Consider the following 22,262-nt stretch of genomic DNA (forward strand, 5'->3'; position numbering starts at 1 on the left):
GATGGTGGTGGTGGTGGTGGTGGTGGTGGTGGTGGTGGTGTGTGTGTGTGTGTGTGTGTTAGAATTACAAACAGGCCTTGTGCATCTTAAGCCATTGTCACACTACCAATTGAGCTATATCCTTTATTTCCTCTCTTCTCTCTGTGTTCATGTATCATTATAAATTTCTACCATGACTGATATTTACTTTAATCAAAGTTTATGTTGATGGAACAGCTAAATTTGGAATGGAATTACATTTTTATAAAATGATATTTTGAGAACTTATGTTTTTGTAAAGGGGTTCAGGAGGATAAATATAAAAGTGTAGGTAAGGAGCATTATCTACTGAAGCTGTGCATATTCTATCTCTTTCTCTATATTACTTAGACTTTGTTCTGGGAATCAAAACCACTCCTGATGACATTATTTGCCTGTAGGCTTCTAGAGCATATATTCTTCAGCCTTAAAAGCAAACCAAGTGCTGGGCGTCAGTGACTCACACCTGTAATCCTAGCTACTCAGGAAGTTGAGATCTGAGGATCACAGTTCAAAGCCAGCCAGGGCTGAAAAGTCTGTGAGACTCTTATCACCAATTAACCACCAGAAAACCAGAAGTGGCTCAAAGTGGTAGAGCACTAGCCTTGAGCTGAAGAGATCAGGGACAGCACCCAGACCCAGAGTTCAATGCTTATAACCTACCAAAATGAATAAGTAAATACATACATACATACATACACACATACATACATATATACATACATACATACTTACATACATACATACATAAACAAATAAAGCAGCTCAAGTGTGCATTCCCTGTTGGTAATGAAATACAAGGTTGTTACCATGTTTACGTTTTCCAATCTTTATACTTTGACAATGCTTTCCAACATATCTGGCATTCTAAATTATTCCATAGTCTGTGGCATGTGGTGTGTGATTCCTTTTTTCACTCCAATAATCATGAATGATAATCATAAAGAACTAATACAGTATGAGAATCATTTTCCTTTTTGCTTATGACTTTCAATCTATGTCTAATACTCTTGTTGATACTCAAATTATTTTTACTACCCAATTTATGGAAAACCTCTAAAATACATTGAGCACATTGAAGTAAATAGATTTAAAGTTGAACTTAGCATGATCATCCAAAAGTTTTCCCATCAGTTGTTTCCATGGCAATAAAGGTCAGCATTATCTAAGATTGAAATGTGGGAACACTGCCTAAATCTAGTCTCCCTTCAACATCTACTTCCTCTTATTCATCAAATCCTATGCACTGCTTAAATTCTCATGAAGGCATCTTTCTCTGTCCAGCATTCTAGAGAAGGAGCCAGTTCATAACTCCATCTGGCTTTTAGGGAGATTAGAGCACTGTCCTTGGTGATTTTCATGACTCTGTTTTTGCCAATCCTCCAATTTACTATCCACAGCATAAAAACAGATATTTTTTTAAAACACCTCTTAGATCATTTCCTTCTATATCATATATTTGCAGATGAACTTCAAAGGACTACTATGACTCAAGAAAGCCTCCTCTATTATGAGGATCAAAAATTTATAAGGACAAACCTAAGATATTTATAAATATGTCTTTGTGGATAAAACTATAAACTTTAAAAGAAAATCTGTGTGTGCATATGTTTGTTAATTATCAGAAACCTACCTTAGGTAAAGGTTTGGCAGGTTTACAGTGCAATCCTCCAACAAACTCAAAATTAGGTAAGTATGGACGAGGAAATTCAAAATCCCAGTACGTCCGAATTAGCCAAATCTCAGCTTTGCCCATAGTCTCACACAATGTAGTGGGTCTTCCTGGAGGAAATAAGGAAAGTTTTGGAAGATTGAGATTAGCACACACTTTTGCTAAGGAAAAGACATACCACCGATTTCTTTATAAGCTAGTAGGAGAAAAATTAGTTTATATATAATACTTATCATTCATTATTACATGCTACCAGGAAAGAAAAAAAAGAAAAGGAGGGAGGTTAACACATAGATTAAATGCTATTGAAGAAATACTGAGCAAAAACAGATACTAAAGTCATTATTTAAGAGATTAAAAGGACATGGACAAATATATGGCTAGTATGATTTTTACAGGCTCAAACTTTCTTCAACAAGATATGTATGAATTACTAAATTATAATATGTAACATTGACAGGGTCTACTTGAATTAAGCAATCAAATTTAATGTCAAAATTAATACTTACCAAAATTTTCCTAAGAAATGCAAATCAAAAAACATTAAGATTCTACTTCATCTCAGTTAGAATGGCCATTATCAAGAAAATAAATGATAATAACTGTTGGTGAGGGTGCAGCCAATAGAGAACCTTAATGCACTGTTGGGGAATGTAAATTTGTTCAACCATTCTGGAAAACACTGTGAAAATTCCTCAAAAAAATAAACATAGAATCCCCCTGGGCATTTACTCAAGATTCTACTCCTGGGCCTTTACCCAAAAGATTACAAATTAGGATACAGTAAAGCCCAACCACATTTTATGTAGCTAAGGTATGGAATAAACCCCGATGTCCTTCAATGGATGAATGGATCAAGAAAATATAGTATATATTCCAACAGAATGTTAATTATCCATTAGAATGAGATTGTACCATTTTTAAAGATAAAGAAAGACCTGGAAAAGTTATGTTAAGTGAAGGAAGTCAGGCTTAGAGAGACAAAAGTTGCATGTTTTCTCTTAGATGTGGAAACAAGATTTATATTATAAACTTATAAGTAAATATGCTGGGTGATATGCAAGTATATACAAATGTATTAACTGAAATATGGTCAATTTAAGGGAGATCTGGAATAGTGTAATTCCTTAGAAAAGTAAAATCAAAGTTCAGCAAAATTAAACACCAGGAAGTACATATCTGAAAGAGGTGGGGTGGGGTGGGGACAAGGGGAAGAGTAGACAACTGAAGAGAAGAAGAGGGGACGAATGCAGTCACGAATCTGATGTATATTTCCCAAAATTAAGAAGAGCAAGGGGAGGGTAGATTGGGAAGCAATGGGTGAGAATGTTGAAAGGGTTGACCTTGATCAAGATATATTGTACTTATAAATTGCTTTGCTAAATTAAAATTCCTTTGTACAACTACTTAAAGATAATACATTTTTTCTAAGAATAGGCCACTCTGAACAGGTCAAAAGATTACATCTGTAGCATTTGACAATAATGTATAACTTCATTATATCCATAAAAAATACCAGAACACAGCAATTAAGTGATGTTCAAAAATAATTCACTAATACTATTCACAAATGAGTTAAAAGAAAGACTGTGAGAAGTGTCAGAGAAAACAGTGGAAAACAGTAGAGATTGGACAAATGAATGCAATTGGCAGAAAGTACTGAATAGAAAAAGATAGTATCACAACAGGCAAGAAAGAAAGATTTCATAATTTTGTGGTTTTATTTTAATGGCTATATACATTTTAACAGTAAAGAATACTAAATCAACCTGGGCACTGGTCGCTCACACCTGTAATTCTAGCTATTCAAGAGGCTGAGATCTGAGGATTGGGGTTTGAAGCTAGCCCAGGCAGGAAAACCTGTTAGACACTTATTTCCAATTAAATCATAGCAAAAGCTGGATGTAGAGCTGTGGTTCAAGTGGTAGAGTGCTAACCTTGAAGCAAAAGGAGCTCAGAGACAGCTCAGGATCAGTGCCCAGGCTCAGAGTTCAAGCCTCAGGACCAGCAAAAAAAAAAAAAAAAAAAGAATCAACTTAAAATTTAACACTATTCCTATTTGTTTTACTAATGCAAATTTATGGTACACTGGTCTATTTAATGCTTTATTTATGTATGTATTTAAGTATTTATACAGCATGGGGTAATAATTTTATTTGATGTATTCTATTGCTGTTTGTTTTTGTTTTGTTCTTTTACCCAACTTTTTTTAGAGGTTTTAAATTTATCATACTGGAACTTCTATTCATTCAATACAGTCTTGATGTTTTGGGGTACTTTTTATTTACTAGAACCACAATCTATTTTATTTATTTTATTGTCAAGGTGATGGACAATGGGGTTACAGTTACATAAGTATGGTAGTGATGACAGTTCTTGTCTAACTCCCTGATTTTCTCCCTCTTTCCCTCCCCCCCTCCAACCACCCCTTAAGTTGTACAGATCACTTCCAACATATTGTCTTGTAACTACTGCTGTTGCATAGGTTCCCCTTTGTCCTTTGTCTGACCAGTTTGTTGTTCCCCTTCTGTTCCTAGTTCAGATAATGCATATACAATACTCAAGGTACCAAAACTGAATGCAGTAACAACAGGGGATAAACCATAGGGGGAAAAAAGCACAAGCGATAAAAGAAATAACATAGTACACTGAGAACAACAACAAAGAAAAAACTCTTGTGTCCAGGTCTTGGAGTTCATTTCACTTAGCATCATTTAATATGGTCATATGTGCACAGCTATTGAGCTCTTCTGCTTATTTGCTATGATTATCCTAGAAGTATACAAATTATTACAAATAAGAGAGACCTATGTTTCTTTGGGTCTGGCTTAATTCACTTATGATTTTTTCCAAGTTCTTGCATTTCCTTACAAATGTGGCAGTGTCATTCTTTCTGATAGCAGCACAGAATTCTATTGTATATATAAAGCACATTTTCTTGATCTATTCATCTACTGAGGGGCATCTCTGTTGGTTCCGTATCTTACCTATGCTAAATTGTGCTGTAATAAACATAGTTGTGTGGGTAACTTTAGTGAGGGCTTGTTTGTGGTCATTTGGATAATACCCCAAAGTAGTACTTTGAGAACAACAACAACAAAGAAAAAGTTGTGTCCAGGTCTTGGAATACATTGTACTTAGCATCATCTTATATGATCACATGCAAGTAGCTATGGATCTATAACTCTCCCAGCCAGTTTTTTGTTTGTTTTTTGCTTGTTTTTTGAACTCTGGGCCTGAGCATTAGCAAAATTAGTAAAAAGCCCACAGACTGGGAGAAGATCTTCACTAGTCGTACAATAGACAAGGGCCTCATATCTAAAATATACTTAGACTTAAAGCTACGGACATGTAGCTTATGTCAAATTTCCTTCTTCACTCTGAGGACAGACACCTTATCAGACAATCAATTTCCTGGTTTCACATTTCTCAGAACATCCCTCCTGTGTCTAATATCTAGTAATTAGATGCATAAAATGAATATATTCCAAAATTGGAGAGCTTTGTATACTTGTTGGGTGGGTGAAGCTGCCCATGCTAAATCTCTTATTAGGCTTGATCATTTGCTCTTGAATTTGCTTTGGTTTTGCTTCAAATAAATCTTGTACTACCCAAACTCTTCTTATGTTTATTGCTGAACTCTGTCTTTGGCAAGGCCAGAAGCCTGATATTTATGTCTACTAAATAAAATAAATAATAAAGAAAATAAATTCCGATAAATTATGATACAGCGTACAGAAAGCAAGCAAGCAAACAAGCAAGAAAAAGAAAGAAAGAAAGAAAAAAAAAAGAAAGAAAGAAAGAAAGGAAGGAAGGAAGGAAGGAAGGAAGGAAGGAAGGAAGGAAGGAAAGAAGGAAGGAAGAAGGAAGGGAAAGCAGAAAAGCAGGAAAGAGAAAAAAGAAAGAAGGGAGGAAAGAAAGAAAAAACACAAGGAAAGAAACAACCTATTTAAAACTCAGAAAGCATAGAAGCAGGATGATGTACCATGGAAGGACTTGAAGGATCAAGGCAAAAGCAAGCAATCACCAATCAACTGGCTTGACATTACGACTGTGTTGTATTAGTTTCAAAACTGTATCATTTAAAATAAAAGGTGTTTTGTTTAAATGTTCAGACTATCTAAAAAAGTGAAGACATTTTATATACATTCACTTTAGGTTTCCCTTATTACAGAAATCTGACTTACTACTAGTGAAATTAGTACTTAGTTTATACTTGAGTCCTTTTTTCTTTACACAAAATATTTGTCTTCATTTTCCATTTCATTTCTAGTATAGTTTTCTGTACATAATTTACATTCATGAAATCCCTAATGAAAATCATGTTGAATGATTACATTTTCTTTACTTTGTAATATGGATACTGAATACTGGTTCCTGGTCTCTTCCAACTTGGCTTGTGCTCAAAGCCTCTCTCTCTTGTTCAGTTAATAAACTTGATACTCACACCTGTAGTTCCACAGGGAACCACACCTCCAGTTTGGCATTTTGCTGGTCAATTGGAGATAGATTCTCTCATACTTTTATGCCTATTCTGGCTTCAAATTGTAATCCTTCAGGCCTCACTTTCCTAAAGAGATAAGATTACAGATACCAGCCACCAAATCCACCTACTAACTGCTTTCTGTATTAGTAATACAATTGGACATGTTTTCAAAGAAATATACTGAGTTGGTTTGGCAAATTGTTATTAATATTACAATCCTCTGTGATAGAATATAATGTTCTTAACTGATAATGGCATAAGAATTTTCTTCTGGTGAAGGACTTGGGCATTAAATTTTCTACAAAGAATAGAATATTGCTTTATCCTAAAGCTAAATTGCAGAGGAGTATTATCACTGATCTGGAATTGTTTAGGTAATGTTGTACATTAATTACTCTTTTTTGGGGGGGGGAGTCTGGTCGTGGGGCCTGAACTCTGGGCCTGGACGCTGTCCCTCAGCTCTTCAGCTCAAGGCTAGCATTCTACCACTTGAGCCACAGCACCACTTCTGGCTTTTTTCTTTTTACTCATATGGTGCTGAGGAATTGAACCCAGGGCCTCATGCATGCAAGGCAAGCGCTGTACCACTGAGCCACCTTCCCAGCCTCTTAATACTAAATTATATTTAACAATTAAATAGTAAACTGTTAATAGCAACCTCTTAAATAGTAGTTAAAAATCATTCAATTACTATTCGCTGTGTTACAAGGGAAGCCAAACAATTGAAGCTTATATATAGGCCAATATTTTAAATTTAATAGCATACTTTTGTTTTACTTTAGCAGAACGATTAGATATCTTTTTATATGTTCATTCTACATTAATATAAATAGCTCAGAAAACTTGTCTTCATTTAAATATATGTTACTTCAACATATGTCAAAAAGTAAAATGTATACTAATTGGTCTTCCTGTTTGGCCCTTTACGTAGTAGATTTGTGTTTCCAAAGCATTTCTGCAGCAATGTGAACAGATGTAAAAAATATATTCAGCAAAAGAATCAAAACACATAAAGTTATACAAAGCATAAATTCAGGCAACATTGACTTATGGAATTGTATGGCAATAAAATGGTTACTCTTAAAAGCAGTTACAGAGATGTGTATGAAGGAGAATTTTTCAGTGCTCATTGTGATTAGCTGGTTCAAAGATGATTGATATTTTAAAGCTAGTCTTGTTTTGAGGGGTTTCATTGAAGTGTAAACTTTTGTTTTTGTTTTTTTTGTTTTACAACTTTCGTTTTTGTTTTTGTTCTTTTATTTTTGCTTCAGAAAAAGGGTTAGAAAAGAATTTTAAAATGCTCACTGTGCTGATCATAAGGTAGCTGCATCAGAGAAGAAATTAGAAGTCCTATGGGAAAGAAGATAAACAAAAACGCTTAAGTTTTCTAAGGAAAGGGTAAGGAGATGAGAATGAGAATTAAAGTGGGGGTGGGGTGCAGAGGACAACAGTAAATTATAAATTGGGTCCAGAAAGAGAAGCATAGATTAAATATATGTATATATAGTTAGTTGGATAGTCATATATATATACATATATAAAATGTTAGTAATCTAGTTACTACCTAGTAATCTTGGCAATTTGAGTGGAATAGGAAAATTGAGGCTTGTATTTGTAGGCTGAGAAAAGTATTATTACTCTAAGAATCCATCTAAACTGTTATCAGTGGATGGATAGGGCACAACATGGTGCTGACAGTTTAAAGCAAGATGAATGAGCTTGGAAAGAATGAAAAAAAGACTGACAACCTCTCAGCCAAGGCAAAATAGGACCATGGATCTCGCTTGCGTGCTTAATCATTTCCATGACATTATTCATAGCTTTTGTAAAGGCTACTCACAAATCTCACCGCAGTGAGGACTATCTATGTCTTTTGTGTGTAGTAGGTCTCTCAGAAGCTGAGGTAAGTTAGAGCAGTTGGAAGATGCCTTGCAGAACACTTGGCCTGGGCCTAAATTTGCTATTTTTATCTACCATCATATAGGAGTAGCAATTTGATATTCCCCAATTTTCATTCCATTAGATATTAGAAGTGTATTTGTTAATTTGTAATTTTTACTTTATTCATAAGACTTAAGCTCTCTACTTCATAAGTGGTCATTGAAATATCACACATTGAGACCATGTCAGGAAAGGCTATCTAATAAATTTATATATAAGAAAAAAACAGAAATCAAAACCTGACAACAGGGAATCAACCAGAGGAAAAGGGGAAAAGAAAGGAAAAGGCAGTAACTGTAAACAGTACAATAAAAACAAGCAAACTCTTAATTCCATTGCTGGAGTTTGTTGCAGGTGAGGAGTCAGAAGTGGGAAAAGTGGGACAAAAAGAATAAGAATGACACTGTTCAAAAAGAAATGTAGAGCTGGGAAGGTGGCTCAGTGGTAGAGTGTTTGCCTTGTATGCATGAGGCCCTGGGTTTGATTCCTCAGCACCACAGAAGCAGAAAATGCTGGAAGAGGTGCTGTGGCTCAAGTGGTAGAGTGCTAGCCTTGAGCTAAAGAGCTGAGGGACAGTGCCCAGGCCCAGAGTTCAGGCCCATGACCAACCAAAAAAACAAAAAGAAATGTACTTATTATCTGACTTATGTAGCTGTAACACCTCTGTACAACACCATTGCAATAATTTCTTTTTAAGTCTGTGAGACTCTTTTTATTCAATGGCGAGGGTGCACATCTGTCATCCCAACTATTTTAGAAGCAAAATGGCTGGGTGGAATGGTATACACCTGTCATCTCTAGCAACATGAGGGAACCATCTATGTAGGATAATGACAGCCCAAGATGGCCAGGGCATAAAGTGAGATCCTATATAAAATATGACCAATGCAAAATGTGGCTGAGGCACCCCTCATATTTTAGAGTACCTGCCCAGCAAGTTGCGAGGCCATGAGTTCAATTCCTGCTATCACACATATACACACAAAAGTTCACTGATACAGAACACAGGACTCAGTGAAGTTAGATATATCCTTGCTGTGTACTGGTATTACATTCAGAACATTTGGGATTTTCTGCACTGTAGTTTTAAGTGTCATTTTCCAGCCTATTTTCTTACACAGAATGAACAAACAACTTTGTAATGAAAACTTCACAGAAATTTGATATGTTATTAAATCTTCTGTGTTCAAAAACAGTCGTATAACATATGCATGCTGATCTTCTTTCAGTATCAGTTTTCCATTACCAGATGGTATTAATACTTTAAGAAGATTATTTCACAGAAAAGGAATTTTGTTTAACCAGATCTTCTTGGCAATGGACTTCAACATAAACTATTTGTTGTTTAAATATGCTTAGTAACATGATATACACAAAGGATTTAAATAAATACAATATTTAAGTTCTCAAAAGGTAGTATTCCTGAATCTAGATTATCATCCTGTAAAGATGAGAAGCTGGGAATTTTTGTTTGCCAAACACTTTTTCTAATGTTATATAATTTGTCACCAAGAATGACGATTTCATTTAGACAGAAGCCACTTCGTTTTGCATATATTCATTACACATTTGTTTGCATAATTCAATGCCCATATAATTAAGGCATTTTCATTGAAGAGCTCTTGAATAATGTTATTTTTCACATAAGGTTTTTTCCAGTTGACTTGGCATATCACACAAGTGATTAAAGGTCCAGTGAAATAACCTTACTGAAAGGGACAGAGGCACTGCCACTCAGATTGTTAAGTCATTGGAACTGAACCAGAAATTGCATGTGATTTCCTGAACTTTCTCCATCTGGATTAAGGAATGTTCACTGTTCCTCATTCAGCACCTGCAGTAGTATGGTCTGTGTGTGATTCAATGTGAGCAGTGATGAATTTTATAAAACACGTCTCAAACGTCTTGAGGAATGATGTAAGTAACATCTAAGTTGAAATCAAATCATGTTTTTGAGGCATTGAGCTTTATATCCTCTACAATATAACCAAATCACATAATAAAATATAAAGGCACACAATTTCACTTATCAAGGTAGAATTCTAATATCTTCTGAAATCATATGTAAATTTTTGGTTATTTTGTATATATTTTATCCTGTATATGTGCTATGGACAATATCCACTTTGTGAGCAAATTGTAGAAGTTTGAAAGTGTAAGCGATGAGAATGTAGGCGAAGAACGTTAAAACATCAAAAGAAGAAAGTAAATGCTATAGCTTACCAGATTTCCTTTAGCTGGGTACTGGTGGCTCACACCTGTAATCTTAGCTACTCAGGAGACTGAGATCTGGATCACGGTTCAAAGCCAGCCTGGGCAGGAAAGTCTGTGAGACTTTTATCCCCAATTAACCACCAGAAAACCAGAAGTGGTGCTGTGACTCAAGTGGTAGAGCACTCACCCTCAGCTGAAGAGCTCAGGGACAGTGCCCAAGCCCCAGAATTCAAGCCACAGGACCAACCAAAAAAAAAATATCTCCTTTACATTCAAGTCGTCTCTAGTCCCTCCATGGAAAGAATAACCTTCTCCAGAGTACTCGTTGCTCTTATTTTACTATATACCATGTATCACTGTCTAAAATCCTATATATTTTATGTGACTATTTTATTTACTGTCTTCTTAAGTTAAATGTAGTCCAGGTAAGATGTTTCTTTTTTTTTCTATTTTGTACACTATTGCACAACCTACAAAAGTGGCTAGTACTATATTGGTATTCACTAACTAATTTCTTTTAATATCAAGAAAAAAAAGAGAAGGAAAAGAAGATAGAATGGAGAGAAATAGACCCAAAAGTGCATAACGATGTTTTGCACATAACTTCTGTAAAAAGTATGATTGAGCAGGCATCAGTGGCTGCCACCTATAATCTTAGCTGATTCAGAAGGCACAGACCAGAAAGAGTAAAGTTCTAAACTAGCCTAGGTTAAAGTTCATGAGATCTTTGCCTGAACAGCAAAAGCAGGACCTATGGAAGAAAGCATAAATAGAAAGAATGCCACCTAGAACCACCTGGGAAAAAAATATCACTCTATCTAAAAAATAATCAGAACCAAAAGGACTACAAGTTTGGTAGAATCATCTGCACCACAAGTGAAAAGCTGCAGTTTAAAACTCCAGAATTACCAAAAGAAAAAAATGGCACAATTAATAATATCACATTTTAAGCCCTGATACTAAATAGTATGTTCCTCGGTACTGCTTTTAGAAGTGATTTTTTTAAAGTTATGCAAGAAGAAAATGTAAAACAAACAAATAAATAATAAAAATAACAAATATTTTAAGGAAGGAAACTACATGGTTTCAGAAAAAAAGGAAATATAAAAATCCAATCAGAATTCTCCTCGATAGTCACATTATTTTACTTGCATCTCATAAAGAATCTTTGAAATCAGGAAACTTTAAGTCCTCAAAGGATCCAAAAAAGTTTACACTGAATACTAACACAAGCATCCCCAAAGTTTAAACACAGATAGTATTAGGTCAGATCAGGTATAAATTTAGGGTTTCTAATTCTCAACTTTATGCATTGTAGAGATTTGTACAGAAAGATAAAAATTAAACAGGGCTATCAATATATTTATAATTTCAAACTATTAATAAATTTCTTAGCAACCTCACAATTTATTCTAGTAAAGGTACTCTAGATTTGAAGGTTTACTTATACAGCAATAAAGCAAAAGATTGTTTTCATTAAGAGATAGTAATATAGAAATTAATACTGTCACAACCTTTTTATTTTGGGTCCAGTCGGGGGGTCCGAACTCTGGGCCTGGGTGCTGTTCCTCAGCTCTTTAGGTCAAGGCTAACGCTCTACCACTTGAGCCACAGCGCCACTTCTGGATTTTTTCTTTTTGCTTATGTGGTGCTGAGGAATCGAACCCAGGGCCTCATGCATGCAAGGCAAGCGCTCTACCACTGAGCCACCTTCCCAGCCCTGCCACATTTTTTATAGGAATTTACTAAAAATATAATACGCAAGGAATTGTACAAACATATAATTGATTTTTTGGCACATACAATGAAACAATAAGAATAAAAATATCTGAATTCATTAATACAAGAGAAACTTCAGGAGACTCACCTAGAACTTTGCTGTAGTATGAATTCCATTCTCCCCAGTAGGACTGGAATATGTAATCTTGTAGAGGATAAGATAAGGTATTTTTAACCCTTTCAGCAAAGTTCATCTGGTCAGTGAGCTCTGACAAGGCTGCTGGTACATAAGAAACTGGAGCTGGGATTTTCCCACAATGCCTCTCCACTGTTGAAGCTGGAGAGAATCTCAATGTGTACAAGAATGGGATTCCTAATTTCATAGCCACCAGGTCTCCACAGATTGTTACTGGGTCTGCTACCAACACATCAAAACCACCTTTCTGAAGTCTTGCCATTAGTGTGGGGTTGTTTAACACACCCTCACAGAGTTGTGTATTAATTTGAAAAAAAGTGTCTAGGAGCTTTCCTAGTTCTTTGTAGAAAGTCCACAGTGTCAGAGGGGTTGGTCTGTGGTCTAGCCACAGCATGATCATATGTTCAATTAAGGAATCTATATTACTTTTCTTGTAGGAAACCGGTATCTCTTCAAAATTCACAGAAGGATCAAAATTGGAGTTGATGAATAGAGTTGCTGAAGAAGCCAGTACAGTGACATTATGATGTCTTTGAATCAACTCTTCTAGAATGATTTTAATATTTAACCAATGGCTACCATCTGTAGGCCAAATTAGCACATTCCCACTCTGAACAATTTTTGTCAGAGTCAAATAAAAAATAAGCAGTTGAACAATCTTCTTAGGCCTGTTCATTTCCACAGTGGAAAGCATTCTATTGTAGATTTTCTAAGATGAAAAGAAATCTTCAATGTATGTAAGTAGATTTTTTCAAATAAAACAACATCCAATATGATAGCTATGCCCATTTGTAGACCAACCGCTCTAATGCATAAAAGGAAAGCAATGTAATTCAAATTCTGTTATGTATTAAAGTGATTATGACACAGACAGAAATGAAATAGAGTCCCATTTTAAAGAAAAAAAGAGGAAGTTCTAAGCCTAGTATCCTTGAACTCTGTGATAATAATCAAAATGTTTTGTGTGTGTGCTACTGTCACTGGAATTGACATTACTGAGTGAAATGTACTCTCTACCTTATTCATGTAACTATAACCCCTTTGTACATCACCTTGACAATAAAATTAAATTTAAAAAATAAATCTGTGTGTGTGTGTGTGTGTGTGTGTGTGTGTGTGTGTGTGTGTGTGATTAATGGAGATGTGAGACTTACAACCTTTTCTGCCTAAGCTTCCTTTCCTCAAATCTCAGCCTCCTAAGAAGCTGAGAATTATAAGCATGAGCCACTGAGACTTGGCTAAGGCATACATTTTAATATAATTTGTAAACTCTGCAAGTTGGTTTGTATGCCAGTTATTTAAGTATGTGTGGTAGTTTTATAATTACCTTTATAATTCATCTCAGGTATCTAGCACCTTGAAGAAACACAGGCTATTTTACACAAAGCTGCATAGAAGATTAAGTCACATGAACTATGGAGTTCAATAGCCCCAGATTAAGAAACTACTATAAGTTTTGTAACCCTAGAGAATTACCTAGACACTCTCTGCTTTACTTTTCAAATATAAAGGGAGATGATGATAATTTGTTATATTTCTCTGTAAAATAGCAATGATACCTCAAAGCTACTTTGAAAATTGCTTGGTTAAGAATAATAGATAATATTATAATAAATAACACAATATTAACAGTTTAGCAAACTTGCCCTGAAGATTAGCATTTAATAAATTTAATCAGTTAATCAATGAAGTACCTATTAATATGTCTAGACATGGATATAGAGCTATCATTTGTAATTCTTAATGAATCCTAAGCTGAATATGCATAAGCATTGAAGAATACCATTTTCAAACCATTCAAGGTTATTACCAAGAAAACTATGAATAAGTTGATTTAAAAGATATAAGCCAAAAATTAAGAATGAGCATTAAATCATGGGATATCTCTTTAGCTATGGGTGCTCAGTAACTATTTAATTTGGAGTGTTAGAATAATTAAACACCAGAATGAGCAAAATGGGATAGAAAAGTGATGCTAAGTTAAAATACCGCATTTAGGAATTCACATAATTATTTTAGTTAAGTTCCTTCAAATGGAAAAAATAACTCATTCTAAATATGTCTGATTTAACAATAAAAATAAAGTTCAGCAAGGTACTGGAGCTCACATCTGCAACAATATCTATTTAGGAGGCTGAGAGAGGAAAGATTTCAGTTTAAAACCCACCCAAGCAAATGTTGTGAGGCCCTCCCGCTATCATCTCAATCCACAGCTGAGCAAGGGGCCATGCAACTTTTGTTCTCTCAGCTATTCAGAATGCTGAAACTGGGGAAGAATACAGTTCCAGACCAGCCTGGGCAGAAATGTTTGCAAGATGTGTGGTGGCAATGTGCCTGTCATGTCAATTGTAGCAGGAAAATCAATAAGATCATGGTTCAGACCATCCCAGGCAAAACTGAGACCTGTCTCAAACATAACTAGAGTAAAAAGGACCTGAAGTATGGTTCAAGTGGTACAGTACCTGCTTCTAAGCACAACAAAAGCCCTAAAACCAAGCCGGGCACCTGTGGCTCACGCCTGTAATCCTAGTTACTCAGGGGGCTAAGATCTGAGGATCGCAGTTCAAAGCCAGCCTGGGAAGTGGTGCTGTGGCTCAAGTGGTAGAGTGCTCGCCTTGAGCTGAAGAGCTGAGGGATAGTGCCTGGGCCCAGAGTTCAAGCCCCACGACCGACAAGAAAAAAAAATCCTGAGACCAAAAATTAGTATAGTCAGAAAAAAAGAAAAAATAACTTCAACTTTAAAAGAATCATATATTTAAGCCCAGCTTTTTGTTTCATATTGATTTATGTCCTTCAATGTTATCTATACCATACAAACATCTTAAGGATATGTTGTTTTGAAAATATAGTTTATTGTTATTGTGGGTGACAGTAGTTCAGAGACATTTATCTAATTGTTATATCACAGAATCATATATATAATATAATATAAATCCAACACCTTCTTGTTTTATATAGTCAGAAACTAAAAGGCAGTTTATAACACCTAATGCTTATGGATTTTAAATACTTTTTCTCTCATACAATTGTTATACAATTGTCTTTTAAATATGTATATAACTTTGGGGACCTTTTTTACTGATATTATGAAAAAAGTAAAAATTTACCTGGTCCAATTTTAAATAACATATTTGACATTTGCAGAGCCTTTCCTTGCTTTTAGGTGGAGATTGCCAACCTCTCTCTGACAGCCATAAAGAATATTCTCAGACAACACATCTCAGACAACAGGTTTATAATAGAGCCCTATTCCTTAAGGAATGTGTTACCTAGTAACAATGTGGCCCAATTAACTTCATACAGTGAATAAAGAGTAGGGAAAATAGACTAGCAGCTTTCAAGAACTATATCAAGAAGAAGATAAGCACCAAGGATGTTTAAACCAAAACTATTTTTAGTAATCCATAGTTTTCCACCTGAAATTTAAATTAGGAGGCAATAATTCTAGAACTTGAAATTCACTGAGATTTTGAAAAAGACAAATTATATGCACTGTAATTTTGTATGTAAATGACAACTTATTCATTGTAATGATTAAGAAAGAAAATGTATGTAAATCTTCTATCACAGTCTCTAGTGGATAGGAAAAACTCCAACAAATACTAAGGCCTTTTACTATTAATATATCCATGAGTTTGAATAAAATACCTATGATTTGAAATGAAATAAGTAATCTGACATTATAATACCCAATGCTTACTAATTAACAAAGATTAAGGACCCATTCTGAGCTTCTTATTACATTCTACCAAAGAGAAATAATCTTAGGGAAAGTTGGTCTCATTATTTACTTCGGTGTGACTGTTTGAGACCTGAGTGGATATGGCCTCATTATTAAGAAAAATCATTAAAGCATTTAAGAGAAAGAGATAAATTGAGACTATTTGGAAGGAAGTTTTACAAGCCATGTCATTCCATTCATCATTGTCATCTAACACATTCTACATCTACAATGTCTTACACAAAAATAAGCTACTCTATTAAGTCACTATTTTGGCTTCTTACCTTGTCTTTTAAAATTGAGCAACAATGCCCTTGGCCTCAGTAATACTGTTTTAGTAAATACAAACTTATATAGTCATGCTAAATAGGAAGAATGTAATTCAATTAGAAATATGTAAGACTCAGGTGTAAAAGAATCTGAATAACTCCTCTTTGTGTTTCCATAAAGAAAGATTAGTCTCAGGTTTTGAGACTGGGAAAGTAATGTGCTTTCATTACCAACAACACAATAGAAGGTGAGATTCTGGGACCTCGGCCTGGAGAAGATTACCCAAGGGACGAAGTCACTCATGGGAATAATCACCATCACAATCATAATCATGAGATAAAGAGTAATTAGTAAAAAAAAAGACGTGGTTTGATAAAATGTAATTATCCTAAGAATACTTCAGTATTAATCTGGGCTTCAACTGACCTACTGCATACATTCAGATGCCTGCATTAGTTTACCTAATATAACAGCTTTTGTCAATTTTTCAGTTTTATTGCTTTATAAAATTTCCATTTATTCTTCATCATTCTTTATTTTATTATTTTTTTTTATTGGTCATGGGGCTTGAACCCAGGGCCTAGGTGCTGTCCTTGAGCTCTTTTGCTTAAGGCTAGTACTCTACTATGTAGAACCACAGCAACACTTCTGGTTTTCTGGTGGTTAATTGGAAATAAGAGTCTCAGGGTCTTTCCTACCCAGACTGGCTTTGAACCATAATTCTCAGATATCAGTGTCCTGAGTAGCTAGGATCACAGGTGTAAGCCACATATGCTTAGCTGGCTATCTTCTCTTTATTTTTAATGAGACAATTTTGTCTTAATATGGTGATCCATTTACTTTTATCTTTGTAAGTTAACATATAATAATTTTAGCTATTTCTGTTTTTCTCTGAGGTCAGAACTACTTACAAATTGCTTTATATCTGAGACATAACATTTGTTTCTATATTTCAACACAATTAATTGCCATACCCAATAAGATGAAGACCATTGCTGACAATAAGTGGTATTTATTTGTAATTGGCTCAGCAAATTTTGCTCTTATTTATTGAAGGTTAGTAGCCTACATATATCCACATTCTAATATGTGCATATTCATTTTGATTCCAATAAATCAATTTTATAAGTGTTTTAGAGCAAGTTTGTGGAAAAGATGTTGTGTGTTAACAAATATCATTACATAGGAATCTCTAATTTCTCATAATAATATTCATGTTAACCACTACACACTGCATTTTGTCATCTTCAAATAAATTTAAATTTTATTCTTTATTTTTACATATTAGCTACTAACCATACATAGTAAATAGAATATAGAAGCTCTACTTAGTAGAAACCTGACAGTGTGTCTAGTGGATACACAACAACATTGAGGTCATTGAAATTTTCTTCATTTTAGCTTTATTACATCATTAAAATGGGTAAAAGCCTAAAATAAAATGTTGATGTTGGAGAAGTTCAAGTCTCAAAGCTTAACAACTATCAGGGAAAGTTAGCTTATCAATTGCAGGAGACATTCTCTCTTTAACTGGTTATCTTTAGGATTAGGTCTGTATTTCTGAATTTTATCATGGAATCAAATTCGAACAGTAAATATATAGCATTTAGACTGTATGAAGTGTGCTACAATTATGTACTGTGAAATATTTCTAGGTCCCTTTAAGATAATTACATTTATAAATATTTCATTCAGGAATATATTAGATATGAAAGTAGAAAAATGATCAAGCAATCTGCCTGTAACAGAAAAGCAATAAACAAGATGACAAAGAGGCCTTCAGATGAGTGAAAGAACATACTCACTATTCTTTTATAGACGACACTAAATAATTACTCTGGGCTCTCATTCTTTGTAACCAACTACTCTGGGTTCTTCACAAAGTTTGATATAAAAGGTAACTGTAATCATCAAACATCCCTTTAAGTAGTTTTCAATATATTATGAGGTTAAAAATGGAAGAAAATAGTGTAACATACAATAGAAATTTTAAACTGAATGGTTAAACTAATTTTACAATAATGACATCACCATAATTATTTTTTTCCTCAGCTGGATTCCATGCCTCATACTTGAACTTTCACAAATAGGAAGTCATCAGCAATCCCCAGTAAATCTCTGGTTACTTGAGATCTCCCATGTCAGACATCCTTTCCTTCTCTACACTTTACAAGAACACCAGTATTTACTGCTTACACATTTCTTCATGCTTCACCTCAACTTTGAAGAGTTTTGGAATCGCCACTATGGTCTTCCTGTAATGTAACCTCATCTCTTCAATACTGTCTCTGTATTTTGTATGCATATTATCTACACAATGTACTCTATTCGTTTTCATGTCGCACTGCTCTGCTAGACTCTAAAATTCATGGAGACAGACAAGAAATTCATCTATTCAATTAATCTCCCTAGCTTAGAGAGGACATAGAAAATGAATTGGAAGGGCTGGGAAGGTGGCTCAGTGGTAGAGCACTTGTCTTGCATGCATGAGGCACTACATAAGCAAAAAGAAAAAAGCCGGAAATGACGCTGTGGCTCAAGTGGTAGGGCATTAACCTTGAGCTGAAGAGCTGAGAGACAGCGCCCAGGCCCAGAGTTCAGGCCCCACAACCAGGCCCCCCCCCAAAAAAAAAGATAAAAAAAATGAGTAGGAAATGTACCATCAGTAAAGAGTAAACAATAAAATTCAGATGCATGTGAAACGGGAAAAGCCTATATATTAAGATGACTTTTAGACAATATAACCACATCAATATGCCCAGTACAGTTTTGTGTCTTTTCAACTGTGGTTTGAACTTTATGCTTGCTATGCAAGTGTTCTATTATTTGAACCATATCCCAGCTCTTCAACATAGTTTTTTTTTAATTTTTTGTATATTTTTATTGTAAAAATGCTGTACAGAGATGTTACAGTTACATGAGTAAGGTAATGAGTACATTTCCTATCCAGCATTGTTACCTCCTTTGTTTTTCCCCTGCCATCTCTTCCCTCCCACCTCCTCAACTCCTCCCTCCTCACCCTCCTCAAATTAGAAAAATGTATATACAAGATGCCCTCCCACTGAACTAGCCTGGGAGGAGGGACATAAAGTCCCTGGGAAAGCAGAGCTTCTTTCTGCCTGCTCAAACAAACTGATTTAAGAAAACAATCAAGCCACAGGAAAACCAAACACTACAAGCAAACCAGAGACTCCACCAAGAGACTGGTTATGGACACAGGGGAGACACAAGATCACTCCAGCCAAAAAAAATCGAAGAACTCTTTTTTTCTACCTAATTAAAAAATTAAATTGTTTTCTATTTTTTCAACATTTTTATTTTAGGTGTGTGTGTGTGTGTGTGTGTGTGTGTGTGTGTGTGTGTGTGTGTGTGTATGTTTTAATTATTTTTACTCTTTGCTCTTTGGGTATTTTTTTCATGACTTAATTACTTTTCTGTTTATCCCCAGATATATACCTGTCTTCAATTATTACACCTTATCCTTCATTGTGTACATACTCAATTCACAAATCCTCAGACTTAACTCCTTTAATTGTAGAATTTCTTTGTTAATCAGTATTGATTCTATTTTCTCCACCTAATAAACAGTATATCATACTTCAGGAATTCAAGTTAGATTAATAGGGATAACAATGCCTGATTTTATTTGCTTTCCTTTAAGTTCATACCTTAGAAATAAAATTGATAAATCTTCAAATGTTTTAATTTTTGCCATTTATCTTTACTAAGCAGTGATCAGAAACTACACACACACACAGACACACACACACACACACACACCTTTAAACATGCACTGCAAGGTCTATACTAACTCATAAAAAGTTTAAAATCTTCTTGCTTTTTCTATATAAAACTACAGTTTTTATGCAATTACTATTTTATAGTGTTATCTAAATGAGGTCTAGTTCATTCATTAACTATAAGGTAGTTGTCACTGTATTTATTGAGTTAATACCATCCAGCACATAAAATCATAAAATAGCACTGCAGTTCTGCTGTATGTTTTTATTTTAAATTTGCCTTCATTCTATCATATAATAGTGACACAATAGCGGATAATAATAGAGCAACTTAAAGTTATGCTTGTTCATATTCAAATAAGAAGACCAAAATTGCTACATACCTAAAGCCGTACTGTAGTAGGAGTCCCATTGTTTCCAGAGAGTTTCAAAGATGTAGTCTTGTAGATGGTAGGAGATGAAATTTCTTACTCTATCGGCAAAAGACATCTGGTCTGTGAGTTCTGAGAGAATGGCAGGGACATAGGAAGGGGGGTATGGCACCTTTCCACAGTGCTTTTCGACTGTTGAAGCAGGGGAAAACCTCAAGGAATAGATAAAAGGAATTCCAAGTTTTATTGCTATTATATCGCCACAGGGAAATACTGGGTCAGACAACAGGACTTCAAACTTTCCTTTCTTCAGCTTTTCCATCAGTTTTCCATTTTTAAGAACACCATCGCAGAGCTCTTTAGACACTATGTGGAAGTCTTTGATGACTTTGGCCATCTCGTGATAGAAGGTCCACATGGTTGAAGGAGACGGTCGATTCTCCAGCCATGTCCAAACAAAATTTCTGATCACTTCTGCTATTCTTTCTTTCTCAAAGGGCACTTCATATATTTCAAATGTCAGAGATGGGTTTGACGTTGGTGTGATAAAAAGAGCACCAGAAGCAACCAGGACAGTCACATTATGCTCTTTTTCAATGAGTGCATCTATAATTATTTTAACATTTAACCAATGACTACCTTCCATTGGCCAAATCAGAATGTTCCCACCAAGGCTGGTTCCCAGGAGACTGATTTGAAGAGACAATAGGAGAATGTTTGTTAACATAATGTGTCTCCAAGTAGAAAGTTTCAGGAGATGTGAAACAAATGAGGTTTGTGTCTGTTGGTGTACAGAGAAAAGACAAAAAAATTGCTCAGGTTTGACGCAAATCATTAACACCTTAGGATCTGCTTTCTACCAAATACCAGTCAAGTATACAATTTGGTAGTGCAATATTTTGTGACAACTATGAGTTTATTATTGAATTATTTTGTGGTTCAATAATAGTTCAATATTTATGGTCATTATAGGGTTAAGAAGAATGTGCCTTTCTTAACCATTATTCCAGCTTAGATTATGATTATCTCTGATTTTTCTCCTGAGTTCATTCCTTTAACCTTCTTTTTGCATTTAAAAATTGTTAAATTTTTCCCACTAAGTTTTTAGAAGACACTGTATATCTCAACTCTACATTTAGTATTTTTTTAAAGTATACATTTAGGCTTAGATATTGTTCCCTTAGAAAGGACTAAATACTACTTGCACTCAGATGTGAGTGAACAACAAAATATAGTAATATAATCATCACCATAATATGTGTTAATTTTATGAAACAGTAGCTGTACAATAGGTATTATAAAATATTATGTGATAACACAAATAGAAGAAAACTATGCATTTAAAGAAATATTTACATTGATAAAGCAACAAATATATCACATGTGTAAAATTTGTTAGCTTTCATCTGTGATCCTCTTGGTTGTTGTTTGAGAAAGTGACATGTGTCTTTAAATGAAATGACACATGTAAAATATTATATTGGGTAGAGATTGCTTACAGTGTTGGGGGATTAAAAAAAAAGTGGCAGAGAATGTCTCCATGAGCGATGTGATTTTGACACTGATTTTGAAGTATAGAGCCACCTTGATATGTACAATTAGCAGAGTTCACAAAGGCAACATATATTAAACTTTTTGTTGTTTCCACACCTCAGAAATGTGACCAGCATTAAGAACTACATAGATAAAATTTCATATTGATTTGTGTTCTTCAATTAAATAGAAATCCAAATAAAGGAATCACACCAGTAAAAAATATTTTAAGAGACTAAAAATTTTTGCCACAGTAAGATTCTAAACTTGTTTTAGTTATTCTGACATGAAATGGGAAATATTAATGCTTTTGAAAGGAATCTAGAATATTTAAACTTTTATCTAGGCAATAGTAACAAAGATATATTCTATATAATTGGT

General features: G+C 34.6%; 1 protein-coding gene across 1 annotated transcript in view; it reads right to left on the reverse strand.

Annotated features, from left to right (window-relative positions):
- Ugt2a1 (UDP glucuronosyltransferase 2 family, polypeptide A1, complex locus) overlaps positions 1-21,075 on the reverse strand; it is a 28,612-nt gene extending 7,537 nt beyond the window's left edge. Inside the window, exons 1-2 of the mRNA XM_013020073.1 lie at positions 20,361-21,075; positions 1,652-1,800 (exon numbers count right to left, since the gene is read on the reverse strand). Coding sequence (XP_012875527.1) covers positions 1,652-1,800; positions 20,361-21,075 — 864 coding nt within the window. The remainder of the gene's footprint in view (positions 1-1,651; positions 1,801-20,360) is intronic.
- Between the last annotated feature and the right edge of the window lie 1,187 nt (positions 21,076-22,262).

The sequence above is a fragment of the Dipodomys ordii genome, unplaced genomic scaffold, assembly GCF_000151885.1.
Source record: "Dipodomys ordii isolate 6190 unplaced genomic scaffold, Dord_2.0 Scaffold49, whole genome shotgun sequence".
Taxonomy (NCBI): domain Eukaryota; kingdom Metazoa; phylum Chordata; class Mammalia; order Rodentia; family Heteromyidae; genus Dipodomys; species Dipodomys ordii.